A 13,248-nucleotide genomic window follows, 5' to 3' on the forward strand; every position below is an offset into this window, starting at 1 on the left:
TCCTCCTCCTCCTCTTCCTCCTCTTCTTCTTCTTCTCTTTTTTGTTTTTTTAAATATGTATTTATTTATTATGTATACAATATTCTGTCTGTGTGTATGTGTATGCCTGCAGGTCAGAAGAGGGCACCAGACCCCATTACAGATGGTTGTGAGCCACCATGTGGTTGCTGGGAACTGAACTCAGGACCTTTGGAAGAGCAGGCAATGCTCTTAACCTCTGAGCCATCTCTCCAGCCCTAAACTTGTTCTTATTTTGAGCTTGAGTCCCATATTGTTGCTCAGGTTGCTCTGGAGCTTCTGGACTCAAGAGATTTTCCTGCCTCAGTTGCCGTTACAGACCAGCTCTGTTATAGACCGGCTGCCGTTACAGACATGTGCCAACGCTCCTGGCTTGCCTATTTTGAATTTTATTTCACCTCAACTTGTTTGGAAAGCAATGCTCTTTGTCTGCTCTGGGGTCCATGGCTTTGATTTGTTGTTCTATAGGGTATGAGTAGAGCAGACTGTCGGAGCCCAGCTTCGATGAGGATAACTACTCACCAGGGTATGGGAGTGGGATTAGAAAAAGGAATACTGAAAATCGCCCACGTCTAATTTCCATTTGCTTAAATACCCCTACCCGAAATGAGGAGAAAGATAAAAACTGCATTAACATGATACAAGGGATGAACTGACCAGCTGAAGGATTACAGGCTACATTCTTAGCTAAACATTCTGTTGCCAGAACAAGACAAGTAATGCTCAAAACCCTATATCAAAACATTCTGTAGGCAAACCATTATCTGGGTGGAATCCATAGATATCTCCCTAAGGGAGTAAGAACATAGTTGAATTCTTAGACTTTTGTTTGAGGTAGAAACAAGTCTACATAATACCTGAAATACTAGGTCTGGCTATTAGCCACACCTGTTGTCTGAACTGTTGACAATAACCTTGAGAGAGCAGAAGTAAGTTCCAACTCTCTGACCTTTAGTCAAAGCAGACCGGACCCATACCTGTGGGTCCTGTCAGCAGACCGCTTAAAGCCTGGCAGGTTCCAGGGGCATGGCTGTCCTCACCTGCGGTGCATCTGACAAACTGGAAAAGGAGACAAAACAGAAGAACACTTTGTTCCTTCCCTTGGTTTTGGAAACAGTGAGAGAAAGCTATTAGGACTGTCTTTAAAGATTAAACCCATCGTGTGCTTAGTAAGGAAAAAATGAGATGTTTACAATTTAATTGAAGACTAAACTTTATCATTTGCTAACAAGCTGGTTTGCACAGTAAAAACACAATATCGAGTGAACGAATAACCGGAACTTGAGGGCTACACTGCGGAGCTGGTGGCCGCATCCCAGGGCTACACTGCCGTGCTAGTGGCCAGCATCCCAGGCTTGAGGGCTACACTGCCGTGCTGGTGGCCAGCATCCCAGGGCTACACTGCTGTGCTGGTGACCAGCATCCCAGGCTTGAGGGCTACACTGCTGTGCTGGTGGCCAGCATCCCAGGAGCTCAGAGAAAAGAGCAGCCATCACGGATGAAGTGTGGGCTTTCAGATCACTCCTGCTGAAGACAGTCTTGGATTTGGAAAGACTGGAGAGCTCTCTCGGGCAGCAGAGCTATTTCAGCACCCCAGATCTCAGGCTGAACACATAGCTCAGTGGTAGAATGCTCGCCTGCCTATGCACTAGACCCAAGGATCAATCCGCACACCCTCCTCCAGCCAGAAGCAGAAACAAACAACAAACAAATAAACACTACCAGACATCTTTCATCACTTCAAATCTCACCTTCCCAAAGAGGCTTTTGCTAATCATTGAATCCCAAACCATGTATTCTGTGCTGATTACTTGTCTTCGTTTAGTTTCAGTATCTTTACTTAGAAGATGCTTCATGAAACTAAGTCTTTATTGGTCTTGGTTACTATTGTTCTCATTGCCTAGAACTGAGCTATCCAATATTGAATACACACGGTCATTTACTGAAAGTAGAATTAACTGAAGTAAAATGAATTTCCTTGGTATTTCACTCATATTTAAAGTAGCAGTCAATACATGTGGTTGGTGGCTACCTCATTGATCAACTTCTAGTTGACTTTTACAGAATGTCTGAGGTGATCAGCTTAAAGAAGGGGTAGTTTTATCTGTGTCATTCTCTCACTGAGGATCACCTGGACTCGATGCTCTGGCCTGTGGCAATGAAGTACGTCGTGGAGACCGCATGATAAAGGAGATCTATTTACCTCCCGTGGCCAGGGAGAAAAAGAAAAGCCACATTCTATAAATTCTGTTTCACTAAGGAGCCCTGGATAATATACCCAGGGCTTGAGGTTTTATCTGCTGGACTAGTTTTGCACCCTTTATTGGAGTGTGGGGTTGTCTGAGTGTATATAGAGAAGGCACTTTGACCACAAGTCCATTTGCAAAAACATCATTAACGAATTTCCCTCTAAGGCCTGTGAACTCTCCAGCCATAAACTTTTTTCTTTTTTCTTTTTCTTTTGGTTTTTCGAGACAGGGTTTCTCTGTGGCTTTGGAGCCTGTCCTGGAACTAGCTCTGTAGACCAGGCTGATCTCGAACTCACAGAGATCCGCCTGCCTCTGCCTTCCGAGTGCTGGGATTAAAGGCATGCGCCACCATCGCCCGGCTCCAGCCATAACTGTGGGGCCTCAAATCTAATTAAAGAGTAGTCGGTAGCCAGGTGGTGGCAGCGCACGCCTTTAATCCCAGTACTCAGGAGGCAGGCAGGACTATTTCTATGAGTTCAAGACCAGCCTGGTCTACAAAGCCAGTTCCGGGATAGCCAGGGCTACACAGAGAAACCCTGTCGTGGAAAAACAACAGACAATCAAACAAATAACCTTAAACCTCTTTAGAGGTTCCTCTTTCCATATTCTCCACAAGGGGTGGGAATAAGGCAAGGGTCTACTCTCCTGAATCTATCAGTGGTAGCGTATTCTTGTTTCAGCTTTGCCCAAACTTCTGACGACGATGTGTTTCCACTTCTGATTGTGGTGTGTGAACACAAAGCTTGTGCCAGGCAGTGTGATTCCCCTCCTTCTCTGTCTTCTGTTCTTAACTAAAGAACCAGGAGCCAGGACACTAGACAAGTTCTTTTCTGCCCCCGCCCCCCTTGCTATTAGTATGTGAGGCCCAGAGTGGGCCGGAAATCCTGGCTTAGCCTCCCAGGTTTGGGGAGAGCATTTGTGGTACTGCAAGCCACTCGGGGCTGGCTTGGACTTTTCTTTTCTTTTCATTTTTAACGCACGTGGCAACACCGCACTCTTCTGCAAGGAGGAAATAAGGCACGCAGAGGCCGTGTGGCACGTTACAAGGAATTCAAACGCGTCCTTCCGTTTCTCAGAGTGACATATCCGGAGTTTTCCTTTGTAGGTGTCCCAAAGTACCCGGGCCTCAGTTCACTTCAGGGAAGCCAGGCGGCAGGTATCTCACCAGACCTGCATCTCCAGTGTAGAGTCGAATGTAAACAGTGAAACAAATGTCCTTAAAGTGCCGAACTGGAACTGTCTTAAATGTCTTTAAAGGAATATCTTCTTGAAAGCGCCTCCGGGGTAAAGCTTTGCGCCAATCTGGCAGTATCTGCTCCTAGGGACACTGGTTTAACGGTTTCCTGTTAGAAACGAAAAAGTAAAACTTGCTCAGCTTAGAAGTGTCCGGTCTTCCCGGTTTCATCCAAGTTCCCCAGTTCTCAATGCTAGATAGAGTCATCAACCCTGCGCCTAGTCGCAGGCTCCGCCCTCCTGCGCTTTGGCCCCGCCCCGGAGCTTGGCAGCCAATGGGTACGGCTGCAAGAGGCTCGGGCACGCCCACGCTGGAGCCCAGGCCCACCCTGGCGCCCAGCCCCATTCCGGTTCACAGCCGGGCTGCTCCGCTTTCTCCCTCTGGTTGCTCAGCTGTGCCACCAGGCCCGGATCTGCCATGGCGTCCCCCGCAGCGGGCGGGGTGGTGATCGTGGGCAGGTAAAAGTCTCAGTGGCGCTGCGCTGCAATGGTTGGCGCCCTGGCAGCGTCCGGAACGCGGGGCCTCGCGCGGGCGGCCGTGGGTGCCTCGGGTGGGCATCAGGCTGTATCTCGCTCTTCCACGCGCTTCGCACTTGCGCTCCGGAGCTGGCCTGGCAGGAGACGCAGTGACGGCTGTGGCTTGGTGGAGCCCTGAGGAGAGCTAATGTGTTCCTCAAGTCGGTGTGGGTCACCCCGAGGTTTCTACCTTTGTCAATGCAGGCTCAGTGTTGCAGGGCTTATTCAGAGGTGCCTGGCATCAAATACTAACCGAATATTAGCTATGATCCTGCGAAGACTGTGTTCTAATGTTTTGAGACGGGAGTCTCAGTGTAGCTCAGGCTGGCCTCAAAATCTCTAAGTAGCTGAGGCTATCCTTGAACTCCTAATTCTCCTGCCTCTAACTCCCATTACTGGAGTGCCTCCACTTCCAGCTTGAAAACGGTGCCCTTATTTTTATTAAGAACACAGATAAGTGATTTACCCACGATGATACTAATTGATAGAGATTGGCCTGGGTTGTTAGGAAGGTTCATATGCACCGTGGGGCTAGGCTGGAAAGCCTCTGGGGGCAGAACCCTGATGAGACACCTGGCTTTTCTTTCTTTTGTGTCCCACGGCCTCCTGCCGAGTCACTTTACAGCCCAAGTTCATCCATACTGATCTCTGTGCTCATGCCTCCCTTTTTTCCTTCATTGCTATTTTTTTTTCAGTAAGGAGGGGGCGTTTATGTGCACTTTTTATTGGCTAGCGGTCTCCAATTCTATCAACATGTAACAACCTAGGAACTCATATTGGTTGATAACTATTTGAGAAGTGGTTTCATGTCCCCATTTATGCTTTTGCCCACCCGATGCCCTGTCTGCAGACCAGTCTCAAGTTCAGGGGTTTTCCTTTGGAACCTTGGGAGGAAAGTGTCAGGATGCCTCCGGCCATTTTCTCTCTCTCAGAACTGTGGAATTAACTGCACCTTTGTCCTTCCTGGTGGATGCCAGTGGTTGAATGGTGAGGGAAATATAAAAAGTGCCCTTTGCCCTGTGGTGAATTGTGCTGCCTCACCTTCTGTGATAGGCACCAGGGTCAAGGGCCAGGGTTGTTTGGATCTCATGTTGGGAGTTGTGTTCCATCTGCACCCAACAGGTGTATCAGGTGGAGGAGTTACTAGCAATCAGTTATCCGAACTCATGGTCAGCGAACCTAGAAGGAGGGGGCTTGGGACATCTTAAGGACCACAGGATGACCTGGGGTCATTGGATGTTACGCTGACTTCTAATGAGAAAGCTCTGTTTGTCTTTTGCTTACAACACCCTTATGAACACGAAGTGGCCTCCCCTCACCCTTCCCCACCCCTCTTTCTCATCTGTCTATCCAGCGATCAATCATCCACCTGTCTGTATAGTACCTATTACCAGCCTTCTACCGTGTATCTTGTCTCTATTAACTTTATTTCTGTCTTCTCTGTCACTCTCCATCTCTGTCTTTCAGGGCCCTGTAGGTGATTCCAGGAAACATCCATTTAAGAGGTTGTGCCCAGATGTAAATCAGTTCCTTAAACCTGGATGGAGAGGTTGGCAAGGCCGCACACCTGCACACCTGTAATCCTAAGGAGGCGGAGATATGAGCATCAGGTTCCAGGCCAACCTGGACAAGAGTCCCAAACAAAAACAGCAGCAAAATAGACCTGGCTGGGGTTCACTGTTTTTTTTTTTTTTTTTAAAGCAGTTCTACAAGTTTAAAAGTAATTAATTTTTTTTATTATTGTGAGTGAGTGTGTGTGAGTGTGTGTGTGTATGTGTGTGTGAGTGAGTGTGTGTGAGTGTGTGTGTGTGAGTGAGTGTGTGTGAGTGAGTGTGTGAGTGAGTGTGTGTGAGTGAGTGAGTGTGTATGTGAGTGAGTGTGTGTGTGAGTGAGTGTGTGTGTGAGTGAGTGTGTGAGTGAGTGAGTGAGTGTGTGTGAGTGTGTGTGTGTGTGTGTGTGACAGTATGAGTAGAGGGCAGGAGACAACTTTGTGGAGTTGGTCTGCTCCATGCTCTTATGTGGGGCCTGGGATCAAACTCAGATTAGGTTGCTAGGTTTGCATGGCAAGTACCTTCATATCCTGGCCCCCTCTTTGGCCTGCTCCCCTCTTCCTTCCCCTCTCTCCCTCCCCCCTTTCATTTTCCTTTAGGGCTGGGGACTGGACTGGGCCCTGCAAATATTGGGTAAGTTCCTTGCTGAGCTATTCCCGAAGTCATTTTCACCCCATCTGATGCGGGACCTTAGTAAGTAATGTAGTATGAATGCTATGTAAACAGTTGCTTATTGTTTAGGGAGTAATGACCAGGAGAAGTCAGCATGTTCCAAAGGATGCAGGCTCTCCCAGTGTCTGACCTGTGGGTATGGAAAGACCTCTGTCCAACCTTGCTGCCTATCCTGGTCGCCACTGTGACAATGTGGACACTGAGTTCTTGAACTGTGTTCAGTTCTGCTCATTGACTGAACTTTAACATTTACTTGACTGTAGTTTAAATTTTAATAGTTGCACATGGCTAAAGTCTACCATATTGATCATACTGATCACTGCACATCTGGAGCCCTAAGAGTTTGATTAAAAATTTTGTATATAAAATATAACACATATTAAGTCTAGAAGATTTTGTTATCACAGAACATGGAGTCAAAACTCCCACAGTTGAGAAACTGCCAAATATATTAGCATGCCCACCTATTCCTTCTGTTCCCGAGAGACTGGTAGCTGATACCCAGAGGCCCTTTTTGCCTAGCCCCTCCCCAGGCAGGCTTTTCTTGACACTGACACCCTAGACTGCACTCACCTTCATCCACATCCCTATTTATCCAGCTAAACCCAGTGACTGAGTCTCAGTCCAAATCTGAACCTTATCAGGTGGACACAGATGGGGGGGTGCTATCTTCTCCTTGGTTTCTCTGTCCCCTTCACACCTTCTCATTTGGTTGCCCTCTGTCTGTCTGTCTACCCACCCACCCACCCATCCACCCATCATCTATATATCTGTTATCTGTCTATCATCTCTTTCTCCCCCATCTATCACTGTACTTGCTCATGTGCATGTGTGCTCTGGGCATGTGTGGAGGTCAAAGGACAGTTCTCAGCAGTTAGTTTTCTCTTGCCACTTTGTGGGATCTAGGATTGAACTTAGGTGGGCAGTCCTATATGCAACCGCTTGTACTTGCTTGGGTCACCTGCACTTCCCCACTGGAGGTGGAACATCCTCCTGGTTAAATAATGAGTTCCAGGACAGCCAGGGCTATCTGGTGAGACCCTATCTCAAAACCAAAAAGCTGGACTGTCCCAAAGCCCAGCTTTGATTTCTGTGTCGACCTTCACTTCGTTGGCAAGCTCATCAGTCTCCTTGCAAGTGCCCATATTGGCATCTGAGGCCAGGCTTTGACTAGAAACCCAGTTCATAACCAGTTATGTGCTAGATCCATACCGCTTTAACATTGGCTTTCCGCTTAAAAAATTGGCTTCCCTGCACTTCTGATTGACTCTCCTAGCGTCTTCATCAATAGTGATGTCTCACTCTTTCTTGTTCTTGGAATATAATTTGGCATCATCCTTGATCCCCCTCTCATATGGACCACTAGTAATTATGTTTGAAGAAGATATGCATCTAGAACCCAGCCGACCACTCTTCTTCACCCTTTGCTTCCATCCTGGTCCACTCTACCACCACATCTTGAAGCAGCCTCTGGACTTCTGAACTCCTTACTCCCATGTTTACCCAAGTGCAGACATTTCTTGTCTGTCTTGTGATGGGGCCGTGTGGATAAATACATCTTCAGGTTAGCCTACAAGGAGTGAAAAATGCCTAAATCCAACCCCACCCCCCACCCCGTCTCCACATCCCAGTTTAGTGCCATAGCACACTGGGAAGTGTTGGTTTCCTTAGCCATCTCAGGGCTGACTGGGAGCTACAGTTGCTGTTGCTGCCCAGCATCTTGAGGTGGAGCGTGTGTGTCTGTGTGCGTCTCTGTGTGTGTCTGTGTGCGTCTCTCTGTGTATTGCAGCATCTTGCAGTATCTTGCAGTATAGCCCAGAATAGCTTTAAACTTAAAATTCACTTGGCCCAACCTCCTGAGTACTGGTATGCACCACCATTCCCAGCTCCAGAGAGCTCCTTTTAAACTTTTAAAACCAATCACTTCACGTCGGTAATCTGAAGCTTTTCATTGGCTACCCATCACACCCAGATTAAAAACCTAAAACCCTACCATGGCCTCTGAGGCACTGTGTATGCCATGAGACCACCCCTCCGACCCCCTGCTCTGCCTTCATCCTCGGCCACTCTTTCCTGCCACCTCCACCCTAGCGCTGTCACCCTGTTCTCCTGGACCTGCAAACACACTTCAGCTCTGCCAGGGACACTTCTTCCTGGTGGCTTCTCTCACCTCCTGCGCTTTCCTGGTGAGATAGTCACCGGTGGTGCTTTCGGATTTCCTCTGCCTCCCTGTCTGCACTCCCTACTCAAGGCCCTTCTTCCTGCTACTTTTTTCCCAGCACTTCCCTTAGCTGGCTGTCTCCTGCCCCCTGTCAGCTCCTTCTGATCAGAAGTGGAGTGGCGCCTGGCATACAGCTGGCGCTCTGCATCCCTCCAGCCAGCTGCCTTTGCGCTTGGGTTAGCCCCAGGAAGCTGACCTTTATCTGGAGTTTGTCACTAGCACGTCAGCTTTTTTTGCTGTCAACAACTAACACTTACCAAGTTCTACAATGTGCCAAGATTACAAAGGTTCCCAGAGCGCAGGAGTTCATTCTGTCAAGCGCAAACAAAGTCATGGTGCTGATGAGCGCTGCCCTCCCCACTTCATTGCACAGAGCCGAAACTGTATCTGCGCGCTGAGGTGCACCAGAAAGACCTGGTTACCGTCTGCGGAACCTCAGGGGCCCTGGGGTTCAGACAGAAGCCAGGTCTTTTTGGACTTGTCATTTGCGGTAGGCACTGTCAGCCACGCCATGCCTGCCTGCACATAGGAGATGGCTCAACAACCGCACTTGCTTAGAATCAGCCCTAGGGGGAGACCAGCTTCACACGTCTGTGTCCGTGGGCTCCACATCTGCAGATTTAACCAAACCTGGAATGAAAATAATTGAAAAAAAAAAAAAAAAAGCCTGACTTCTTTCTGTGGCTATCCTCTAAACCAGTGGTTCTCAACTCCTTTGGGGGTTGAATGACTCTTTCAATGTGCTTGCCTACAACCATTGGAAAACACAGATATTTACATTATGATTTATAAGAGTAGCAAAGTTACAGTTCTGAAGTAGCAATGAGATAACTTTATGGTTGGGGGTCACCACAACATGAGGAACTGTATTAAAGGGTCACAGTATTAGGAAGGCTGAGAACCACCGCAGTAAATAGTGAGCTATGGCGGTCATGTACAATAGCACTTTCATTGTGGAAGTCATTGACGGATGATCAAGGCAGGATCTGTAGATACGGGATGATGGGTATAGGTTCTGTGCAAATACTACACCATTTTAGGTAAGGAACATGGCCACCTACTGGGACATGGGAGGAGGGCCCTGGGGCTAATCCCTCACAGATGCAGAGGGCCACTTCATTCACTGTTTAGGTATCAACACCTCTAGCTTGTGACAATTTTTTAGACTTTCCTTGTTCGTGGTGACCTAGACAGTTTTGAAGAACAGCAGGCAAGAAGTTGAATTCTGTTCGTTCTTCTAATACTTTGCCTGATTAGACAGACAGTGGGGGAAGGGTTGAGAGGTCAAGGGTCATTCTCATCACGGCACATCCTAGGAGTGAACTGTTGGTTGACTCACCACGATTGATAGTAACCTTGAGCAACCTGGCTAAGGTCCTGTTTGCCTTGCTTCTCTGTGGCTGAGTTGCTCCCCGTTTCTTTCCTTTCTATACTTTTGAGAGTGGTTCTGCATAAATTGCATTTAGGGTGTGGATGGAGGGTGGATTAGTCAGGGTGCAGATCTGATAGAATGAATATATATGAATATATATATTTTATCCATCATTTATATAATTATTAGAGCGACTTATAGACTATGGTACAGCTAGTTCAGCAATGGCTGTCTCCCAGTGGAACATCCAAGAATCTAGTGGCTGTTAGTTCATGAGGTCGTCAATATACGACTCTAATCTCAGCAAGTGAGAGAGAGGGCAAGCAGGCAAAGAGTGAGAGCTTCCTGCTTTCCTGTCCTTTATGAAGGCTGCCTGCAGAAGCTGTGACCCACATTAAAGGTGGCTCCTCCCACCTCTAAATTCTGGATTAAAGGTGGGCGTTCCCAATTAAAAAGATTCAGTTAAGGAAATCCCCTCAGAGGTGCACTCAGCTGCCTGGGTGTTGCGCATTTCAGATGTAGTCAAGTTGATGACCCAGAATAGCCATCACAGTGTGAGCTCGTGTCCCTGAGGGTGGTGTGGCTGCATGAACTATTGGGATTCTTTCACAGGGTGCTTTTGTTGATTCCTTGCTATGTAATGTCATTGTCTTGGTCCCTGAGGACTCTCCTAACGGTTCTATGTGTCCTTTCGACGTGCTGGCTCAGGCAGGCACCTACCTTAGCTCTTCCTGGCTTTCTGTGTTGCAGATTGCTCTAGGGTCATCTTTATTTTGTGTGCTCAGTCCTAGAACTATTCATTTTTCCAAGGTGTTCTGCTTCCTTTGATTGATGAGTGGGATTAGAAGCCGATTTGGACCTTAGATGTGTTCTGGACTTTCTTTTTTGGATACATAACTTACCATGTAGCCCATGCCGGCCCTGAACTTAAGACTCTTCTCTCATCTTGACCCCCAAGTTCTGGGATAACAGGTATATATATACCATGCACCCAGCTGTGTTTTTTTCTCTTTCTTTCTTCCTTCCTTCCTTCCTTCCTTCCTTCCTTCCTTCCTTCCTTCCTTTCTTTCTTTCTTTTGTTTTTTTGAGACAGGGTTTCTCCGTAGCTTTTTTTGGAACTAGCTCTTGTAGACCAGGCTGGCCTCGAACTCACAGAGATCCACCTGCCTCCACCTTCCGAGTGCTGGAATTAAAGGCGTGCATCACCACCACCCGGCTCAGCTGTGTTTTATAACTTTGTTTTTAGTCCTTTGGAAATGGTGACTTTTTGTCCTTTGACTTTCAGTAAGTCTGGAGGGGTGGATGGGACATAGGGCAAAGACTCGCCCAGGTCATAGCTTATCTGGTAAAGTGCGGCCTAGCATGGGGGAGGCTGTGGGTTTGCTCTTTACACAAAAGCCTGGAGTCCAGTACTCCAGAGATGCGGCAGGAAAATCAGGAGTGCAAGGATTCCTTAGCTCCCTGGCTAGCCTGGGCTTTCAGGAGACCTTGTCTGGAAGCAAGGGAAACAACAGTTAGATCTTGGGGGTTTTCTTAGAGAAGCTCACACACATGCTCTTTGGTGTGTCTTTCTTAATGCCTTTTTCTCTCTGTTTAACATTTTAACCCTTTTAAAAAAATTATTTAACTTTTATTTTATGCACACTGGTGTGACATTGTCAGATCTCCTAGAACTGGAGTTATAGACAGTTGTGAGTATCCATGTGGATGCTGGGAATTGAACCCAGGTCTTCTGGAAGAGCAGCCAGTGCTCTTAACTGCTGAACCATCTCTCTAGTCCTGCCTTTCTTTCCCTTAACCACATTCTTGGAGTCTATATTAAAAACATATTTGATAAAAATCCTTACCCTTCTTTTAAAAACAAAACCTGAAACAAAGAGTAAGTCCCCTGAGTCGGAACCCTTGGCTTCATCTCCTCGTCACAGGACAAGCGGCCAGGGATTTGTCCCTTGTCACCTTCCTTTCCTCAAGCATGGAAGAGGAACTGGTAGCATCTTCTGTCTAGAGCATTGCAGAGGCTAGCAGAGGGGGACCTGAAGAGTGACTAAGGGTGTTGGCCCCCTGTGCCATGCTTGGATGTAGTGAAAGTGGGTGTCATTGGCTGGGGGCAGAGGGGAGGCAGGGAAAATGCACTTGTCCCTCAGTTTTCATGAGTGAGGGCTTCTGAGGTCCCCAGAATGGTATCAACATAGATGCTCAAGTCTCTTAAGTGGCAGTGTTGCAGAGGTGACACACATTTTCCCCTTCAATCCTTCTAGGTGTGTGCCACACAATTCAACATTTATAAAGGCTGTACCAACTTTCAGACATTTGTTAAATGTTATAAGAGTGGGATGTTGTATAATTTCTATAGTTGCTTTATCTGAGACATGAAAAGTGATTAGATCAATAAATGACTTGAATCTGTTTTTTTTTTTTTTTTTTTTTTTTTTTTTTTTTTTTTTTTAATTTTCTCCCCAGTGGACTCATTGGTCGGAGCTGGGCTCTGCTGTTTGCCAGTGGAGGCTTCAAGGTGAAACTCTATGACATTGAGCAGCAACAGATAACAAACGCCCTGGAAATCATCAGGTAGGCCCAGCTCACACATCTGGAGATAATCAGATGGCCCTGTTCCTCTCCATCTGTCTCACTCATCAGGGCTGTGACTATCTGTACCATAGGGGCAGCTCTGCAGCCACTCTGAGACGACCAAGGCCAGGTTTAAGGCTCCCTGGAAGAGAGCGTGAATCTAGCAGTGAAGGGGCTCCCTTGGTGAAGAGGGCCTTTACCTTGGCAAGTGAGGGAGGGGTGGAAGAGCCTAACGTGAATATCAGCCTCGGTCCCTATTTACAGCTCCTCAGGGTGACGCTATGCTGGCAGCACTCGCCTTAAGCTTTTAGAGATGTTTTGGACTCACAGCAAAATTGAGAGGCAGGTATAGCGATTTCTCCTATGCCTCAAACTTCCCGGAATTCAATGTTTTCCAGCCTTCAACATTCCTCTCTCACAGGAGATGAAACTGCCTTGATCCATCACTGTCATTAGGGTTCTGTCCTGGTATCGTGTATTCTGTGGGTTGCCCCCTCATGTGTGTCCACTGTTATAGGACCATGCCGACTCGTTCTACGAGCTGAAAAATGCTCTGTTCTTTGCTGTTTCTACATCTTCCCCCAGTCCCTGGCAACCACTGATGTTTTCACTGTCTCCATAATTGGTCTTTTTCGAGATAGTTTGTAGCTCTTTCTGGTTGGAATCTTTCATTTAGCAATGTGCCCTTAAGCTTCCTTCATGTATTAATGACACACCACACTGAACCCTGACCAATAGTCCATTGCCTGGACTATCCATTCCTCTTCTGAAGAGTACCTTGGTTGCTTCCAAGTTTTAGACATTGTGAATAGAGATGCTGTAGACGTTCATGTGCAGATTAGAGCAGAC

At 47.3% G+C, this 13,248-nt stretch overlaps 1 protein-coding gene across 1 annotated transcript in view; it reads left to right on the forward strand.

Annotated features, from left to right (window-relative positions):
* The first annotated feature begins 3,850 nt into the window (after positions 1–3,850).
* Cryl1 (crystallin lambda 1) overlaps positions 3,851–13,248 on the forward strand; it is a 98,129-nt gene continuing 88,731 nt past the window's right edge. The window contains exons 1-2 of the mRNA XM_057786291.1: positions 3,851–3,959; positions 12,292–12,399. Coding sequence (XP_057642274.1) covers positions 3,919–3,959; positions 12,292–12,399 — 149 coding nt within the window. The 5' untranslated portion in view covers positions 3,851–3,918. The remainder of the gene's footprint in view (positions 3,960–12,291; positions 12,400–13,248) is intronic.

The sequence above is a fragment of the Chionomys nivalis genome, chromosome 12 (genome assembly GCF_950005125.1).
Source record: "Chionomys nivalis chromosome 12, mChiNiv1.1, whole genome shotgun sequence".
Classification (NCBI taxonomy): Eukaryota; Metazoa; Chordata; class Mammalia; order Rodentia; family Cricetidae; genus Chionomys; species Chionomys nivalis.